The sequence below is a fragment of the Ostrinia furnacalis genome, unplaced genomic scaffold (genome assembly GCF_004193835.3).
Source record: "Ostrinia furnacalis isolate ACB-3 unplaced genomic scaffold, ASM419383v2 OfSCF0770, whole genome shotgun sequence".
NCBI lineage: Eukaryota > Metazoa > Arthropoda > Insecta > Lepidoptera > Crambidae > Ostrinia > Ostrinia furnacalis.
This window is the reverse complement of record NW_021131009.1, coordinates 210642-230838: the sequence shown is the minus strand read 5'-3', so window position 1 is coordinate 230838 and position 20197 is coordinate 210642. Positions and strand designations below refer to the sequence as shown.

The window sequence follows — 20197 nt, the reverse complement described above, 5'->3', positions numbered from 1 at the left end:
AAGCCAATTTTACGAACTATGTCACATTTAAACGGATTATTTAAACATATCCTCTTCGCAAATGAAACAAAATTGATTTAGATAATTCACACAAACACTTCTTAATGCTACCATATTAAATTATACAAAGAAAACATAGTATTTTTTGAACTGTCGGCGAATTAAGACTGAAATTTAGCAATTTTTGAGTGAAAGCTATAACACGTAAACAAGAGCTGCTACGAAAAAATGGACGGCAGTTTCAGAATCAGCGACGTCAAATTAGTAAACATCATGTAATAAAAGTCAATCATCAGCCAAAAGTTGCAATTTTGTTGTGCAGTGTTATCATTATTATCTCTTTTAAATTTACAGGAATTATTCCGTTTAGTTAGGGCATACGTGGGGATACGGATCAAACACGTGGCGTCCATGTGTTAGATAAAAAGTATTTCATTATTATCAAGTGGCTTATAGTGTATCCCAATGTTGGGCAAAGCCCTACCCACTGTCATACCATTCATTTCGGTCTTATATAAAATAAAGATAAAAACTTATGTCTAGAATATTTATTACATATCTTCGGATGACGAAGATGATGTGTTTTCCGAGTCGGAGGAAGAATCCGTGACGTTTATTACAAAACGCTCAAAAGCTTCGTCTACCCTGCCATCAATTTGTAAAAATTTATCCTCTTCTTTTATTGCATGATCAATGCATTTTTTCCAAGTTTCAGCGTCTACGTTTTGCATGGCCTCCACTAATAATCTTTTAACTTCTGGCAATTTAAAAGTTGTATTGTTGCGTGCGACATGCCCTTTAATATTAGCCCATATTAATTCAATAGGGTTTAGCTCGCAATTATAGGGTGGTTGTTGCTTGTGTAGGGGCCAGGGGACGCGATGACAAATGAAAACTGCTTTTTTCAAACTGCACTGTTTTTAATTGCACACGAATCACATACTAGGTACATTGAGAGTGACGGACAAAAAAGGACTGACAATTTTTTCGACAATCGGTTCGCTCCTTCCCCTCCCCGCCGCCGTGCCCGCCCCCCCCTCGCGCGTGGCGCTGCAGGGCGGCGGATAGCGGAACCAAATGAATTTAAATTTTAGGCGCGAATGAATTTAAATTTTAGGCGCGTCGCTAACAGTGGTAATCGTAAATTTCAATATCTTTTGTTTTTGCATATTATTATTCACCAATATGACAAGCTTGATAATTATTTTAAATTAATTTCACTTTTTCCAAAAGATGAACTCTTATTTCACTTTCATCGAAAGTGATATCTTTGCTCGCCAGCCAATTTTGAATGTCTGCTTTTCTCCAGTTTGACGTTGGGGTTTTTTCGACTTTGCGAGAATGATATAGATAAACATGCAGTCAGTGTTCAATGTATTAATTGATAACTATCAAGATCACTACCTAGGCATTCTTGAAAATCTAGAAGATATAGAGACCAGACCAAGGCGACCTAGAGTATTTCAAGTGCGTCGTAATTATTACGAAGAATTTTGTAACACTTTTTTTGGCGAGAATAAATACTNTAAGGGCCGAGTTCACCGACTTTCAAAACGGCTGTTTAACACTTAAACTACTGATCAAGTCATTTTTAATGTTCACCACACGTTAACCAGTGTTTAAAGCCCTTAAACAGCCGATCATTATAACCGAGGTCCAAAGCATCGTTTAACCGTCGTTTAGCCTACCATGTGTTGGACACATGCCATTTTTTCTATGACTTTAGCTGCAACAGTTGCATCATTATTTCGAAGTTCGCTGGTTTTGAGAATAGATAAACATGCAGTCTGTGTTCAATGTATTAATTGATAACTATCAAGATCACTACCTANGCCCCTTACACGAGTAGCAAAATCGGACATTCTATTCGAACGAATTCGATTTTCGAAAAGTGTGACTTGTCTAGTCTACTAGACCTACTGATCGCGTTCGAAGCACCTGTGCAGCGCTAAACTCGTTACGACATGCAACATGACAATGGGACAACTATCCGGCCGCCGGATATCCGGCTATCCGGCCTAGCAGCTCGCCGGATATCCGGTATCCGGTATCCGGCCAAACAACTATCCGTTTCATCTCTAATGTAAACTAGGCAGGATGGTAAGTAGGTACATAATCTGCCCTGTACGTGCTTATTCACTCTCGCCTCGAACTCGGGAACTACTGGTCTGATTTCTTGAGGAAGGCTTTGGGCTATTTTACATCACCCTACAGCGAATAGGGGCGGAGCAGTCAAGAAAAATTTTGCAAAACGGGAAAGATTATTTAAAAAAAATCACGCGTACGAAGTCGCCGGCACAGCTAGTATTATTATATTTTCATATAATCACGCTATGGCAATTAGTATTAGGAGGTAATTAGTATTTTTTTTTTTAAATGAAATTAATTATTAAAAAAAATAATTAAAGATTTCACGGTTTTAAAGCTATTTGTTTTACGGTTTCATTATTTGAAAAAGCTTTGGTTGACCTCAAAAGCTTTTTGTGAAGAAGGTTTTACTTATGATCGGAAGGTTTTGGGTTCGTTTCTCTGATAGGACAACCAATTCACTTTGGAATCTCTGTAAGCCTTCAGGCAGCTTTCTAAATAAATAAATAGTTCTGAAATGTCACTTCCCGATGTTTTGAGTTTAGTTACGATTTTACAGGCTTGAATCCTCTCACAGTCTGAAAATACCAGCTGATTTAAAATTTTGTGCTACAGAATGTCTTTAATTCAATGTGTTGTAATTTTTTTTTCCTAATTAGAAGAATAAAATAAGAATTCTTTATTTTTTTATAATTCCCTACTAAATTGTAGTTAGTACCAGATTGTAAAACAGTTTTCAGAATTTCAGACCACTCTGTATGTAACCCCAAGGTATATGACCGGGCAAGAGGTCATGTGATCAATATTCCACAATTTATGGATACCTGTCACATAATGCCAGCACAGCTTGCACTGTCCGAGCTTCGTTGCTTGCTAAGTAGGTGTTTAATTCTATAGTTAGCTTTATAAGAGTTCCGTAGTAAAATAAGGAACCCTTTAATTTCACCGAATTCATTCAGCATGCTATTTGTAGATCTAGATTTAACTCAGTCAATGCTTGAGGTATTTTGTCACGTCAAATGTCAGCGATACTTCAGATTTATTTGCTCTGTCACGTCTTAATATGTCAAAATCACCCCTCCTATGCTGCTCTCATATAGATGACCCACGCTGAACTGTCCCACCAAACTCAATGACAGGGGGGCGCTACCATCGTTTAACTATATGGTTTCCAACATGGCAAAAATCGGAACCAGCGTTTCGGTATTGACGGTGGCGCCCCACTGTCAAAGTCATGGATAGGACAGTTCAGTATTTTGGAACTACGAGTATACCTCAGGCACTGACTGAGTCAAGCACTAGGTCTTTAGATCTTAATTGATAATTTTGGATGGACAAATTAAAAATGCTTTTAACTTGGGACACCAACAAGGTGGACCAACGACTTGGTAAAGCAAGAAGGCGCTGGATGCAGGCCGCTACCAACCGGTCAACATGGAAATCATTGGGGGAGGCCTATGTTCAGCAGTGGACGTCCTGTAGCTGAATGATGATGATGATGAAGGTAGTTGAAACATGGAATCTTTTAAATATTCAATAAAATGCGGCTAAGCTATGGTGGGGTTTAATTCGTTGCATGCTTGCAGAAGTTACGATTGTCAAATGGTTATAAATTAACCATCAAAGGCACAGCTTAAATCTTTTAGTATCCAATGGTCTAGAATACGTGAGTCAAAAAGTAGGTACTCGTATCTACAACAAAACATAAAAAAGTGAAGAAAAGACAAAAAAGTAATTGCATTCCCTATTTTTAACTTTTCCTTTTGGCTACCTATTATGATAGGTATATTATAGATAAATAGACAAAAGTATAAAATAGTCTTAGGCTTGGTTGCACCATCTTACTTTAACTTTGACAAACGTCAAAAATCTGTCAAACTCCATACAATAAGCACCGGTTATCGTCCTAATTACTGTCAAAGTAAGATGGTGCAACCCACCCTTAATCTTCCATGTATCAGACTTTAAGTTTTTTCGTCGCCACAGATGTATAACATGGCTTAACTGAACCGCAGCTTTCTCTATTGCTCTATTGCTTTAGAAATTAATAAGCTAACAATTTAAAAATAGTTACATTTTCTGGAATAAAATATGAGTTTATCCAAATCTATTCATGAGAATAGTACTAAATCTATAGCTAGAGTATTTATATCTTATTAAAATATTTTTTAATACGTCAGGTTTCTGCAATAGTCCAACTGCATTTTTCTACTCTGTGCCCACCTTTTCAGCTCATAGAACAATAGCTTTAGAAAACTAAGTGTATGAGAACAACTTTCTTAGAAAACGCATAATTATAATATACGCCGTGTGATTAGCTATAATCGATATCATTATTGGTTAACTTCCCTGTAGTTTTCACACTGGGTGGGATTTTGGAATCGATCGAAAAATAATTTCACATGCGAGCGACTGAGGGTTGCTGCACCATCTTACTTTAGCTATAACTAATGTCAAGTCTGTCAAACTCCATATAAAACACCGGATAAAATTATAAATACAGTTACAGTTAAAGTTATAGTTAAAGGCTGAGTTCCACCACCTAACATTGACGGTAACAATAGCGATAACCGGTGCTTCTTGTATGGAGTTTGACAGATTTTTCACGTTTGTCAAAGTTAAAGTAAGATGGTGCAACCCAGCCTAAGTCTTCTGTCTTCTATAACTGAGTCTTCAGTCGTGTAACTAGTTAGACTTTTATGAGCCGTCATAGTCGATTGACATGGCAATGGTAATAAATAAATGACCTGACAGGTCAGAGGCGAAGACATTTTCTTTTTGGGCGAGGAGGCCTAAGATTCGCGCTGCAATAAGGTTTTATCGATTCCCCGCGATAGGCCCATACATTTGTCACGGCGTTTCCTAGCCTGGCTGGTTGACATGCGATAGTAAATGGTCTAAATTAAACAAACTGGCAACAAAATTCCGTTCGTTTCAGCCCAAAGACGTTCACTGCCGGACAAAGGCCTCCCCCAAGGATTTCCACACAGACCGGTCCTGCGCCGTTCGCATCCAGGCACCTCCCGCGACCTTCATCAGATCGTCGGTCCACCTAGTGGGAGGCCTGCCCACGCTACGTCTTCCGGCTCGTGGTCGCCACTCAAGAACTTTCCTGCCCCAACGGCAACAAAATTTACAAACACTTAAAGGTTTTTCAATTTCTGTATTTCAACTGGGAATTGAATCTAAAACCTCAGGATGGACACAGTATCGGACCAGGTACTAATAATAATCTTTTAATTAAGGAATTAGGTAATTCATTAAATATAATGCAATGAAAAAATAGCTTCTGCTTTAGCTATTAATAGAAAACGAAGAAGTATATCATTGGAAATAAATGATGTGATATAACAAAAATTATTCAGATAGTTTTTATGCCGTTTGAGTCAAATATATTTCTTTCCTTTACACGGACACTCATTAGCTAGATTGCTGACCTTCTAAGGGCCGAGTTCACCGACTTTCAAAACGGCTGTTTAACACTTAAACTACTGATCAAGTCATTTTTAATGTTCACCACACGTTAACCAGTGTTTAAAGCCCTTAAACAGCCGATCATTATAACCGAGGTCCAAAGCATCGTTTAACCGTCGTTTAGCCTACCATGTGTTGGACACATGCCATTTTTTCTATGACTTTAGCTGCAACAGTTGCATCATTATTTCGAAGTTCGCTGGTTTTGAGAATAGATAAACATGCAGTCTGTGTTCAATGTATTAATTGATAACTATCAAGATCACTACCTAGGCATTCTTGAAAATCTAGAAGATATAGAGACCAGACCAAGGCGACCTAGAGTATTTCAAGTGCGTCGTAATTATTACGAAGAATTTGATGAGGAAGCGTTTAAAATTAGATTCCGTTTGTCAAAACCCTCTGCCCTGAACATACTACAACTGATAGAGAATAAATTAGAATTTCCCAACGATAAGTAAGTATTATTTTATCGCAATATTATATCCACGCAAATCTGTAATTGATTAAGAATGTATTGTTGTAACATTTTACTTTATTGCAGGAATAATTCCCTGTCACCTGTAAACCAGTTGCTATTGACTCTACGGTACTACGCAACTGGATGTCATCAACTGACCATGGGTGATTTCTCTGGAGTGAGTCGACCAACGGCTAATCGTGTTATCCACCGAGTAACTGCAGCAATAGCCTCCCTGAGCCGTGATTACATCAAGTTCCCGCAGACTGATACAGACATTAGAAAAACGCAAATAGACTTGTACAATATAGCCAAATTTCCAAAAGTTATAGGTGCATTGGATTACACACATATAAAGATAATATCACCAGGAGGAAGCCATGCTGAAACCTTCAGGAATAGGAAAGGCTGTTATGTCAATAAATGTGCAAGCTATCTGTAACGCCCAGTTGATATTAACTGACCTAGTAGTTAGGTGGCCAGGAAGTAACCATGATGAACGGATATCGGATATTCAGTGCATCTAGAAGGCATGCAATTTTATTTTATTTTATTTTATTTATTTGGTTTACCAATAATTGTTACACCAATGCTTACAAAAATTAGATAACAATAACTTAGAACTAAGTGCACAATAATAGTACGGTAAACACTGCATGCATGAAAGATTGACACGGTACACTTTTAAAGGTGTATATAATAAATATATGTATAATATTAAAAAAGTGAGGCTCATCAACATTAATTTAGATGATGAAGTTGGTATTTAAGCCTGTTCAAAGAGGTGCAAAAAATATCTATATCCCCATTAATATTGTTATTAAGCTTACAGAGCCTCGGGACTGGTGAGTTAAAGCCCAGTACCGTCTTACGGAAAGGAGGATATAGAAAATTGATGGGATTTCTGGGATACCTTGTGGGAACTCTGAATTTAAATTTGGATAGAAGATCTGGACAGTTAATATTACCATTTAGGACTTTAGACAATGAATACAGACAGACAGTTAATATTACCATTTAGGACTTTAGACAAATTAGACAATGCAATGTTTGAATTGGGAATGTATGGTGATTCAGTGCTTATTGCAGACAGTGGCTACATGAACAGAAGTTACATGATGATGCCATTAGATATAGTTGCAACACCGGCAGAATCGTTATATAATGAATCCCAAATCAGGACTCGCAACCCAATTGAGAGATTATTTGGGGTTTGGAAAAGGCGCTTTCCAGTGTTAGGCCTTGGAATTAGAGTTAATTTGAAAAATGTGCCCCCTATTATAGTAGCTACAGGTGTATTACACAACATCCTAAAAATGAGAGGGGATGAAATGCTTTTAGATGACCCAAATCTAGCCCTGCCAGCACCATGGGAACACATATTACAGCAAGGAAGAGTATAGCGCTCTTTAGATAATAATATAAGAGATGTTAATCCCAATAGGAGATCATTAATATCAAATTATTACCAAAGTCTTGTTTGATACATAAGTTAGGTACCGTAGAATGGGGTTACTTTGGCCAATTTTGAACTTTGAAGGTCCATATCTTTTACATTTGTGGGTGTATAAAGATACAAAAAAAGTCTAATAATAGGTTTTTATAGCACTCTCGATTCCTGTAATAATGAGTGAAAAAATGTAGCTCAATTTTGAGAAAAAAATAAAAACTCTCTGATCAAAGTTATATGAAAAATGGTGTTACTTTGATACCCCCCTATTTTATTGCGTAGCTAGAAAGAAACTAAAATAAAAAATTCAAAATAAAATAAAATTCATTTATTTTTGGAAATAGGCTTTTAGAAAGTACTTTTACTCCGATTATAATGCCAGCAAATTTTAAAAAATCAAAATCGGCCAACGGGTTAACTTAATATTAATATTTTTTGTCATATGGGGTAACTTTGATCAAGTAAAACTCAAGAAATAATGAACATTTCTTTATTAAAATATTGGTAACAAATCTACTTAGCATTAAATCAGCCTTATTTGTTTATTTTAGGAACGAAAAGAACTTAACTTCACAAAATAATTATCAAAATTTCAACAAGAAATCAACATCCTTCAAAAAATCAACAAGATTAAACTTATGCATCAAAACATTAAGTCATAGACATTCAGAAAAATCAATAAACAATTATTTAAGTTCATCAATATCAAAAAGCAATTTTACACATTCAACATTAGTATCGCGACTCGCGAAAGGCTTTGGTTTTGGCAAGTAGGCTAAAATGTCANTAGAAAAACGCAAATAGAGTTTTACAATATAGCCAAATTTCCAAAAGTTATAGGTGCATTGGATTGCACACATATAAAGATAATATCACCAGGAGGAAGCCATGCTGAAACCTTCAGGAATAGGAAAGGCTATATGTCAATAAATGTGCAAGCTATCTGTAACGCCCAGTTGATATTAACTGACCTAGTAGTTAGGTGGCCAGGAAGTAACCATGATGAACGGATATTCAGTGCATCTAGAAGGCATGCAATGTTTGAATTGGGAATGTATGGTGATTCAGTGCTTGTTGCAGACAGTGGCTACATGAACAGAAGTTACATGATGATGCCATTAGATAGAGTTGCTACACCGGCAGAATCGTTATATAATGAATCCCAAATTAGAACTCGCAACCCAATTGAGAGATTATTTGGGGTTTGGAAAAGGCGCTTCCCAGTGTTAGCCCTTGGAATTAGAGTTAATTTGAAAAATGTGCCCCCTATTATAGTAGCTACAGGTGTATTACACAACATCCTACAAATGAGAGGGGATGAAATGCCTTTAGATGACCCAAATCTAGCCCTGCCAGCACCATGGGAACACATATTACAGCAAGGAAGAGTACAGCGCTCTCTAGATAATAATATAAGAGATGTTAATCCCAATAGGAGATCATTAATATCAAATTATTACCAAAGTCTTGTTTAATACATAAGTTAGGTACTTATCACCAATAAATAAAACTATATTTCACAAAATCAACCTATTTTTTATTATTAATAAGTACAAATTACATCACACCTACATTATAAATTATAATATAGTTAAAAAAAAATAAAGACCCAACACTTAAAGATAGTTAACTGTCTTTAAGTTTTTGGGTCTTTATTTTTTCTTGATTTAATTGTTCTTCGAGAATGGCTAATCGCACACGGGATTCTTTCTCAGCGTTTTCCTGTAAAATTTTTACCAAGCGAATTTTTTCCTTCACATATTCGTCACTTGAGCAATCAGTTTTTGGTCTTCTTCTTTTTAACCAGCCTTCTTCACTTTCTCTGGGTACTTTGAGTTGACATGATACCGGAGTTTTTAAATTCTTAGGAGCCCATGAACTCCAAGTATCATTGTCCTGTTAACAAAAAGATGACATAATATTAAAGCACTGTCTTACTTTATTTTAGGAGTATAATTAAATAAATAATGAATTGTTTGTTGTTTTGAATGTTTCAAATTTCAATGTTTACTTACATTCTTTTCTTTTAATAAGTTTGTGTGAGCATTTTGTTCGTGCTCACCAATAAAAGTTTCAACGTTTTCCTGTAAAAAAAAGAATGGTTACAATACAATTTAATTGATAACATGTAGGTTAATATTAAATTATACAACTTAATAAATATGGTTACCTTCAGTTGACTTGATATTGGAGTTTTTATCTTCCTCGGAGTCCATGAACTCAAGGTATCATTGTCCTGTTCACAAAAAATACATATTTAAAGCACTGTCTTACTATAAAAGAACAAAGTCAAGAGATCTTTTAATTTTAAATGTTTACTTTATTTACTTACATTATTTTCTTCGAATAAACTTGTGCGAGCATGTTGTTCATGCACATCAACAATTGTTTCAATGTTTTCCTGTAAGAAACAATAAGTTACAAATTGATAACATGTATAGGTAGATAACAATTTGAGATACAGAATTTGACTAATAGTGCACTCAACCTTAGTACATTATCATTGAACACACCATAGGAAATAAGAGTGCTTACACTGAATGTGGGGCTGTCAGAATCGAAATCACTTGGAATTCCCTTTAGCGCTGGTCCCAATATGACTTCCACTATTGTTGACTGTGTATTAGACGGTGGTGGCGGTGTTGGCGGTTTTCCACCACCTGCAAGAGAAAAAGCATGACAATGTAATATCCTTAAAGACACCTATATAATACACCAGGTGAATAAAAATGATATACATTACCAGTCATAAATATCTTTTTCTTCCTGTCTGCTTGATCTTTTTTCGACTGGCGTTTAATGTTTTCCCAGCAACATTTTAAGACTACGTGAGTTCGATGGCAAAACGTGCTGATGGTATTAAACTCATCTGTTAGACGGATCCAACCTTTCAGTTTGGAGGAATTTGTTGTGGCGTCGGTGCGCTTGTTTTCCACCAAATCTTGGTATTTTAAGACCAACTCTGTTAAAATACGCTTCTCGTCACTTGTAAAATTGATTGTTCTCTTTTTTTGGGGCGCCATAGTAGGTAAGTTGTAGAAAAGAAATAATTAAACACTCACAACAAACAAACACAACATCAACACGGACAATAAAAATTAGCAAGTGACATTTTAACAATGACAGTTTCCGTGACGTTATTACCCGTCCAAATAGAACACTACAGGCTAGCTTATTGATTCCAATGCGTTCTCGAACTTCTTAAGTTGAATGCGTTTTATATTATGCTACTTAATATAAATGTCACCAAAACTCGTATTGATTTAATACAACGACGCGACTTCGCTATTGAGTTCCCTTATAGCATTCATTCATTCACTCCTGAATGAATGGTGATTCCCCGATTTACTAACCACGGTTAGAATATTCGTGGTGAACAGTGAATACTTAACCGGCTGTGTAACCGACGTTTAAAAATTAATCGGCCGATTACTCAAACATTGGTTAAGGGCCGAGTTCACCAACTGTCATTTAACCAATGTTTGAGTAATCGGCCGATTAATTTTTAAACGTCGTTTACGCAGCCGGTTATCTATTCGCTGTTCACCACGAATATTTTAACCGTGATTAGTAAATCGGGGAATCACCATCCGTTCAGGAGTGAATGAATGAATGCTATAAGTTTACTCAATAGAGAAGTCGCGTCGTTATATTTAGTGAACACGAGTTTTGGTGATATTTATATTTACTAGCATAATATAAAACACTTTCAACTTGAGAAGTACGAGAACGCATTGGGATCATTATGCTAGCCTGTAGTGTTCAATTTGGACGGGTAATAACATCACGGTGCTGTTACTGTCAAATGTCACTCGTGCTAATTTTATTTTATTTCCCTTGTTTGGTCATTGAAGGTGATAATGTTATGTTTGTTTGTTGTGAATAATTGGGATGATGACATTGATGATGACTGGGTAATGAAATCGAAATTCTATTTAGTCCGTCAGACAGATAATAAAAAATACTGGACACGTATTTTTTCATAATTGAATAATTACAGTATTATATCGAGATGAAATGTCGCGTGACGTCACTTTTGAGTAAAAAATCGACATAGACGTGACGTAACGCGCCATTTCAACTCTATGTAGCACTGTGAAAAAAAAAGATAATATTTTTGAGTCTGATACCTATTTTCTAATTATCTGTCTGACGGACAAATAATTGAAATTTTGTCATCTAGCCTCTAGGTCGCCTTGGTCTGGTCTCTATATCTTCAAGAATTTCAAGATTTTCAAGAAGGCTTATGTAGTGATCTTGATAGTTATCAATTAATACATTGAACACTGACTACATGTTTGTTTATCTATTCTCAAAACCAGCTAAATTCGAAACAATGGTGCAACTGTTGCAGCCAAACTCATAGAAAAAATGCCATGTGTCCAACAAATGGTACCAAACGACGGTTAAACGATGCTTTGGACCTCGGTTATAATGATCGGCTGTTTAAGGGCTATAAACACTGGTTAACGTGTGGTGAACATTAAAAATGACTTGATCAGAAGTTTAAGTGTTAAACAGCCGTTTTAAAAGTCGGTGAACTCGGCCCTTAAGAGAAACTTTTATTAGAGAATAATTTTATGGTGCTCGTTATTTTGCTAGACAGATATTTTTAAATCAAATGACGTGCATCACCTTTCTTTAGCCGAAACTATAACAATAATGGGTGTTTTTTTACAATAACCGGGTTGTACCATCTTACTTTAACTACTTATAAGAAACGTCAAAACTTTATCAAACTTCATAAAATAATAACACCGGTTAAAGTTATCGTTACGGTTTATGTTAAAGTGCTGAGGCTTTAAGATAATGAAAAATAACTTGACATTGGCTAGGTATTTGCAAACCGCATGAAGCCGAAGTGAAAAATATGAGTAAATATTTAAAATTGTAAAGTCGTCTGCTATCTAACACTTATAAAAAATAGTCTAAACAAGGTTTTTCAGAAGCGGAAAATGGAAAAGTTTAAAAAAATCCTATTTCAATTATCATTACTTTGCATTAAATTACGATGGCTTCCAGAATAGTCCCCCACATAATTAAGAGTTAATAGCAGTTTAATTGTCCGCCATCCAGTGCGAGCTGGGCGTGCTCTCTTTAATGATACAACATATCACTGGAGGTGTCGCTTTCAATACGAATATTTAATCAAAAAAAACTATTTGTAGATCAACCTTATTATTTTAAAATAACTAGAAGAAAACATATTATTATCACACAACGGGTGTTATCACACAATTTATAAACCAAACATTGGGTAATTAACGAATTAACTCAATTTCGGTTTATAAATTAGGGGAGAGTTCGGTACCTATATTGTACCGCCGGGTAAATTGTACCACCCTCATATTTCGTAAAGTATTTATTGAATGTCTGTAATTGCAACACTCAGCGATACACGACTAAAATCAATTAATATCGGCCATGTGGTTTTTGCCGTGACAATTAACACGTGTGTTTTATATTGAAAAGTATTTTTTCATTGTTTTCAAGTAACTTTTGACAATACATGTTTAGTTTGTAATTTTGTTAAATTTAATTACAGGGTGTTTCTAATATATTATTTAGAAGCGTAAATTAATGTGGATTACAATTATTTGAAACATTTTTCGGTATTTATAAGCTATATTTTTTACCGATTTTTTAAAAGCACTATCACCTAGTCGGCTAAATTGTACCACATCAAGTTGTATGGAACTTTACCAAGGGATTTTGAAATTTTTTTTAGTAAATCATATTTTGTAATTAAAATAGCGTAGTTATGTTTGACTAACAATAAATGAAAGCAAAAGACTGGCAAAGTAGATTAGGTACAAGTGTGCGTTACGATAATTGGAATTACAAAACTTGTACTCAAAATCGTGATAACGTGTAAAACAATATCGATTGTCTATGTTATTAACTCTGTTCCTTTTCGTTTCCTAATTTGTTAAGAATGTATCGTATAATATTTTGCCATAGTTTTTTTATAGGCTTGAAATTTATTGAAATCCAATTTAGTAACCCTGTGGTACAAATTATCAAACCGGTTTGCTAAATTGGACCGAAGCTCTGAACTCGTACTTTGTTGATTTGTGCTAAATATACAACAATCATGTTAATTAATACTTATGAAATAGTAAGTTGAATAATGTATCTTTTATTATATACCATGGACATTAGCAAAAACAAAAGAAAACTATGTGTAAATTGGGATTGAAAAAAACTGGTCCAAATTAGCGGACTCTCCCTTATCATTATTTCGGATTACTAATGTTTGGCCAAAAAACGTTTCCCAAATTATCACATCGCAAACAACGTTTCGCAAATTTTCATTTGGCAAATTCTCATTTGGCAAAACAACTTATTGCAAACTTTTAATTCGCAAATGTCGTTTTTGGCATATTATTGTCTAGCAAATTATTGTTTGGCAAAGTAAGTTTTGCCAAATGTTTCATTTGGTAAAAATATTTCACGATAAACTATTTACAAAATAATTTGATTGGTGCATAAAAATTAGCTTGTGGTTATTATTTTGTTTAGTGGGTAGTTAATATACAATTTGTTCTAAATTAATTTTCTTATTTCATATTTTTATCGAAATTTCCAAATGATTCATTAACAATAGAGGTGATTCTAGCGCTCGGCGGCCGCTGCCGCGGCACGCTTCGCTCGCCTTCGCGCATAGGATCACTGTTCTAACCTAACCTAACCTACTATTTTCTGCAATACCTACTTTTTGCAACCATACTATTTTTGCAATTTTTGTTTTACATAAAATTATTGTGAAAACCATGATCATGTGCCTTATGCTTTGATTTGTGGGTAACGGTGGGAAAGTATGTGAAGTTTCAATTTGACCAAACAAATTATTTGGGATATAATATTTGGCAAAATAAAACATTTGCTATATAAACATTTGCCAAGTAAAATTTTACCAAATGATAATTTGACCAAATGAATTAGTTGCGAAAAGTACAGTTGCTAAAAGTTCATTTGGGAAATGAAACTTTGGCGATAAGTTGTTTGCGAAGTGAAATTTGGCGAAAAGTAATTTGGCCAAACGGAAGGATACCCATTATTTCACATTTAATTTTTACTTCACGCTATCTAACTGGGCAAAGCGGAGGTTGAAGGAGGCCTATGTTCGAAGAAGAAAAGCTGATACAGATTTTTTTTAAATGTATTTAGGAAAACAAACAACTGAACAATACATATTTCTTTTAAGGTAGTTCAATAAATAAAGTCTAAGTAATTGGACAGTTGACACCGTTAGCTATCCTAGTTTAATAAAATGAACACGCAATGTAGTAGTAGCAAACCTTAACGATAACCGGTGTTTTTTGTATGGAGTTTGACAGATTTTTGACGTTTGTCAAAGTTAAAGTAAGATGATGCAACCCAGCCTTAATAAATTACCACCACTATAGTCTTTTTCACGTAAGATGATCCGTATGACACTTCAAGGTTATCCATATTACGCATACTACATATGCAGAATATTTTTGAAAAAATATTTGTATTTTATTAGCAATATAATAAAAAAAAAATTAACTACTTGTCTTGAAATATATACTAAAATCTGAGTCTATTGATTATATTTTAATTAAATACGATGTAAAAATATTTTTTATTTAATGTACGCAATGTGTGAAACGGAATAGATTTAGTGCTGGGGTATTTCTTGTTTAATAAAATCAATTATTTCCGCGGTTCATTAATCGATTGCAGTGAATACTTAGTTACTAAAAACATCACAAAAATCAACTATATTTTTCGATTATTGACTTTAATAAACGCATTGAAAATAAATTTATAGTTTTTAATTTAAAGAAACAGAACCAGTACTTTTTAGGAATCGTTTTTTTGAACACGAACCATGAAATTTGAATATTATCAATAAAAAATTGTTACAATAATATTTGTAATTAAAAAAAAAACATGTTTTTTGTTAAATAACACCTATACAAAATATTTCCCTAAAAATAGGTTTCACTACCTCTTCGAAAAAAAACGATAGATAAATCGCTATGGTTTAGTTATGTGACATCTCTAAATCTTTCAAACTCGAAACGTCATACGGATCATCTTAGGTGAAAAAGACTATAATAACATGAACGCGAAAGTGTATGTAGATCAAAGATCATGCATTTTCCATGCAGTGTGCTAAATCGGAGAAAAAATATACTTAGTTATTCTTCCTGGGATTAGATTCTTCATGGGTATGAGCAAGGATTGTGAAAGACAAGTTTCTTAACCACTCACCACAGTTGAACTAAAAGCAACAATAAACTGAGGGTGATAAAAAATAATTGTACCTAATACCAGTTATTTTACAAATGAATTTACAAAGGGCGTTTAAACAAAACAACTGTTGAATAAAAACGCCATAAAAGTAAAATTTCTTAATAACCCCGTATAAGTCCATAAACTGGCTATCTTCAGTAATAACTCAGTCTGTAAATTATAAAGAACAATTACTAAGTTTATATTTTTAGAAACAGTTAACACTAGGAAATATGGACGCCGTAAAGTCTTATCTGCCATCTACTTGAGGGGAATAAAGATCGTGTGTTAGCGGGCTATTAATACACGCGAAGTTACTGGAAAATTGTGGAAGAATTGGTTAAATGTCTTGCAATATTGCTGTCCCTTTTTGTGAGGGACCCTAGTCCCGAATTTCAGGAGAAAGGTGATAAAATACTTACTCCAAATTTAACAATACATAAAACTCGAAGAATACAGTTAGCTGTATTTAGATATGGTATGCATAATCTTCCACTTCCACTATAGTGGAGGAGGCTCATAGTCCAGCAGTGGACTGTAACCCTTTACAGTCCACTGCTGGACTATGAGCCTCCTCCTCTGTTGACAGCCCTCTGTTGATGATGATGATGATGCATACTCTTATATTGCTCACTTCATCATCATCATCATTTTAGAAACTGGACGTCCACTGCTGAACATAGGCCTCCTCCAATGATTTCCATAATGGTTGGTAGCGGCCTGCATCCAGCGCCCTCCTTCTACATTTATGAGGTCGTCGGTCCACCTTGTGTGGACGTTCCACGCCGCGTTTTCCGGTACGGGGCCTCCACTCCAGAACCTTGCTGTCCCATCGGTACAGTTCTGCGTAGTATGTGATTGTCCCCCAATGATTTCCCCAACCGGGCGATGTGGAAATCATTGGGTGACATTATGCCATGTTCAGCAGTGGAAGTCCTGTGGCTGAAATTATGATCATCATCATTTCAGCCATAGGACGTCCACTGCTGAACATAGGCCTTCCCTAATGCTTTCCACGTTGATCGATTGGTAGCGGCCTGCGTCCAGCGCTTCCCTGCTACCTTTACGATGTAGTCGGTCCACCTTGTAGGTGGACGTCCCACCGAACCGTCCTGACGACATCGAAATTATGATAATGATGATGATGATGAATTATTAGTTAAATATACGTTAGTTCTCAAACTAAGCTCACACCAGGTCAATAACTTGACTGAAAGAATATCGTGACAATAGTTCCTCATTATCATTCATGAATTCGCTCACAACACCTTACGGTGATCTGCCTTGCTAATGGCTGCAGGGCTGGCAGCTAGTTTACTGGTCTACTGATTAGATGGGTGTGGGTTTGGATCCTGCTGGAGTCAAGTTTGATGACAAATATATTATAATAATGATTTCTTGCTTACCGGGACTATTCCCACCTCTCGTTCCCACCGCTGCAACTCCTGTGAGTGAAGCCAGGATCTACAGCTTGACCGCCATAAAAACCCAACCAATAAAGGTCAAGTTTGTCCAGGGGAAAGTTCAACTGTCATTGGACCCGCAACGAAATTAATCAAAAGAACATAGGAGGAGTTCGAAATTAAGGTTCGACTTCGATTTCTTGCTTGCATTTTTCTCTTCCTATTGATTACGTTGCAGGTCCAATGACAGTTTATCTTTTCCCAGGACAACCTACTTCAAATCCTGGCTACACAGGAGTTACAGCGGTGGGAACGAGAGGTGGGAATAGTCCTGTTGCATTAACATGCTGCAACAAATACCTATTGTTCTTTATGAAAAGATAGTGAAAGAAATATCTAACACAAACAAACAAGTATTTTATTGTAAGTAGTGGCTTCTCTATATTTTTACAGCCAGCCAGCCAGCTAGACACTTTCTTGCTTTGTTTTTTAGTGCTGAGAAAAATCTCAGCACATTTTCAACCGACTTCAAAAAAGGAGGAGGTTCTCAATTCGACCCGTATGTTTTTTTTTTTTTTTTTTTTCTATGTTTGTTACGCGATAACTCCGCCAATTATGAACCGATTTGAACAAATCTTTTTTCGACGTATAGGTAATACCTCAAGGGTGGTCCCATTTAAATTTAATAATAAAAAAAACAACCCCCAAGGGTGGAAAATTGGGGATGAACTTTTTTATACGCAATATCTCCGCCGATTATAAACCAATTTGAACGATTATTTTTTTGTTGAATAGGTATTATCAAAAGGGTGGTTTCATGCGAATTTGAAGAAAATATTTCACCCCCAAGGGTGGAAAATTGGGGATGAACTTTTTTATACGCAATATCTCCGCCGATTATGAACCAATTTTTTTTGGTCTCAGTGTACTGCCTACCTTCAGTGGTAACATCAAGGTAATAATTAGTTAACTAAAAAGCAAGAAATAAGTAAAATTTTATAAAAAAAAATAAAACCGACTCCAAAAAACCTACACTAAAACGTAGAAAAATAATTACTAATTACCTACTTATTTATTAGGACGAATTATTAATATTTATGTAGGTATACCATGATTGATACTTTTGGAGTCGGTGCAGGCAAACTTTACATGTTTCATAATCTTGGCACCGACTCCAGAAGTATCAATCATGGTATACCTACATAAATATTAATAATTCGTCCTAATAAATAAGTAGGTAATTAGTAATTATTTTTCTACGTTTTAGTGTAGGTTTTTTGGAGTCGGTTTTATTTTTTTTATATAATATTCTTTTCTTTAAACAAAGAGTTATAGAGAATCTGTAAAAGAGTCATATAAAAGCGCTTTCACATTTAGGTGACTTAGCAGCGCGACAAACGCGCGACAGACGTGCTGCCGAAAATGTAATACTATGTGACAGCGGATGCATCATGCCTTCACATTAAAAACCGGCCAAGTGCGAGTCGGACTCACGCACCGGGGGTTCCGTACCATTGATTTATGAAATTAAAATTATTATTTTTTATTTAAGTTATTATTATGAAAGATTACGAGGTAATAAGCGGTTTACGATTTACGAGGTATTAAAAAAAACTACTTACTAGATCTCGTTCAAAACAATTTTCGTTGGTAGTTTTTATAGTAATGTACATCATATGTTTTTTTTAGATTTTTCATTTTCTTATTTTAGAAGTTAGAGGGGGGACCAACTTTTTTCCACTTTGGAAGCGTCTGTCACGCAAACTATTCGGTTTAGAAAAAAAGTATTTTAGAAACCTCGATATCATTTTTGAAGACCTATCCATAGATACCCAAACACGTATGTGTTTGACGAAAAAAAAATTTTTTGAGTTTCAGTTCTAAGTAATAAGCCCCCAATATTATTTTTTTTTGCATCAAAATCTTAATGCGGTTCACAGAATACATCTACTTACCAAGTTTCAACAGTATAGCTCTTATAGTTTCGGAAAAAAATGGCTGTGACATACGGATGGACAGACGGATGGACGGACGGACGGACGGACGGACGGACAGACAGACTGACATGACGAATCTATAAGGAACCCTAATAAAAACGCCGCTGCCGCGCTGCCGTCGCTCTTCTAACGCCCTAATGTAAAAGCGCTCCAAGTAAGTCTTGAAAACAGTCAAACACACGGCTTCATGAGATCTTACAAAGTTGCATACGGTAATGTTTACGCAACAATGTTGCAAATAATGCGAGACCACTGAAACGCGACTGAAATTTTCCATTTGTGTTTCTGGATTATGTTGCTGTTATCGTGTGTCGCATGCAAAGTATGAAATATGACTAAGAAATAGATTAGAAGAAATACATTATTACTGCTATGTGACACTTTCTTTTTTATTCAAAGATAACTTAGTTTTGATTTGATTCCTGGTTACATTATAAAAATGTAGAATGATGCAGTTTCAGTAATTTTACAATTAAACATGCCAAAACGTAGATAAGTCTTAGAAATTTAACGAAAATCAGTATTGTTGTTATACTTACTACTTTTATAATTAGTATTTACAAGGATCTGATTAGTCAAGGCATACAAAGATATATTATATAGTTGAGAGAGGCTGAATCTCGAATCGGTCGTCCAATTGGCCAAGTTTCGAGATTGTTAAATAAAGCATAATCAAATTAAGCTATTTTGTAGTAAAATACTCGTAGAGGTAATTTTGAGTAATTACAGAATTTACAGATTTACTTTTGTAAAACTTAGGCTGAGTTACATCACCTTATTTTAACCATAACAATAATAATACAGTTAATAATAATTTGTATACAGTTTGACAAATTTTTGACGTTTGTCAAAGTTAAAGTCGTGCACTCAGCCTTAGGCCCAGTTATTTGATTCATAGTTAAAATGACTAATTGTTAAATTTTGCTACTAATGGTTAAATATTAACAAAATGTAAACTAATAGGTAGTTCAAAAATGTACTGAAAGTCTGAAAAAATATGTTGATCTCGAGGAGTATGTACGAGTAAGTTTATGATACAGGTAGGTAACTGTAAACTGTG

At 35.1% G+C, this 20197-nt stretch overlaps 2 protein-coding genes and 1 long non-coding RNA gene across 4 annotated transcripts; 1 reads left to right on the top strand and 2 right to left on the bottom strand.

Moving 5' to 3' along the window:
- Positions 1–1518: 1518 nt before the first annotated feature.
- On the bottom strand, positions 1519–5878 carry LOC114350011 (uncharacterized). Its single transcript, XR_003655667.1, has 2 exons — positions 5832–5878; positions 1519–1828 (listed from the first exon to the last, which is right to left on the bottom strand). It is a non-coding gene; the product is annotated as an uncharacterized LOC114350011 (long non-coding RNA).
- Positions 5534–9001, top strand: LOC114350009 (putative nuclease HARBI1). 2 transcript variants are annotated; one of them, XM_028300629.1, is made up of 3 exons: positions 5534–6019; positions 6107–6314; positions 8273–9001. In XM_028300629.1, the coding sequence occupies exons 1-3, from the start codon at positions 5784–5786 to the stop codon at positions 8945–8947; spliced, it is 1119 nt and encodes a 372-aa protein (XP_028156430.1). In that variant the 5' UTR covers positions 5534–5783; the 3' UTR covers positions 8948–9001. The 2 variants fall into 2 exon arrangements, with proteins under 2 accessions (XP_028156430.1, XP_028156431.1); XM_028300630.1 differs by having other exon boundaries at positions 6107–6320; positions 8279–9001.
- Positions 9002–9070: 69 nt separating this feature from the next.
- On the bottom strand, positions 9071–10914 carry LOC114350010 (uncharacterized). The gene is made up of 6 exons (XM_028300632.1): positions 10216–10914; positions 10008–10132; positions 9805–9873; positions 9643–9708; positions 9488–9556; positions 9071–9368 (listed from the first exon to the last, which is right to left on the bottom strand). Exons 1-6 carry the CDS (start codon positions 10493–10495, stop codon positions 9099–9101), a joined length of 879 nt encoding a protein of 292 aa, XP_028156433.1. The 5' UTR covers positions 10496–10914; the 3' UTR covers positions 9071–9098.
- Between the last annotated feature and the right edge of the window lie 9283 nt (positions 10915–20197).

Bases quoted from the DNA above. Each gene is read 5' to 3' on its own strand.
- LOC114350009 (XM_028300629.1), top strand. From the start codon at position 5,784: ATGCAGTCTGTGTTCAATGTATTAATTGATAACTATCAAGATCACTAC. The intron at 6,020-6,106 runs GTAAGTATTATT...ACTTTATTGCAG, and splicing joins TTAGAATTTCCCAACGATAA to GAATAATTCCCTGTCACCTG. The intron at 6,315-8,272 runs ATAGACTTGTAC...AGAAAAACGCAA, and splicing joins CAGACATTAGAAAAACGCAA to ATAGAGTTTTACAATATAGC.
- LOC114350010 (XM_028300632.1), bottom strand. From the start codon at position 10,495: ATGGCGCCCCAAAAAAAGAGAACAATCAATTTTACAAGTGACGAGAAG. The intron at 9,874-10,007 runs GTAAGCACTCTT...TGTTTCTTACAG, and splicing joins CTGACAGCCCCACATTCAGT to GAAAACATTGAAACAATTGT. The intron at 9,369-9,487 runs GTAAGTAAACAT...TTTTGTTAACAG, and splicing joins ACTTATTAAAAGAAAAGAAT to GACAATGATACTTGGAGTTC.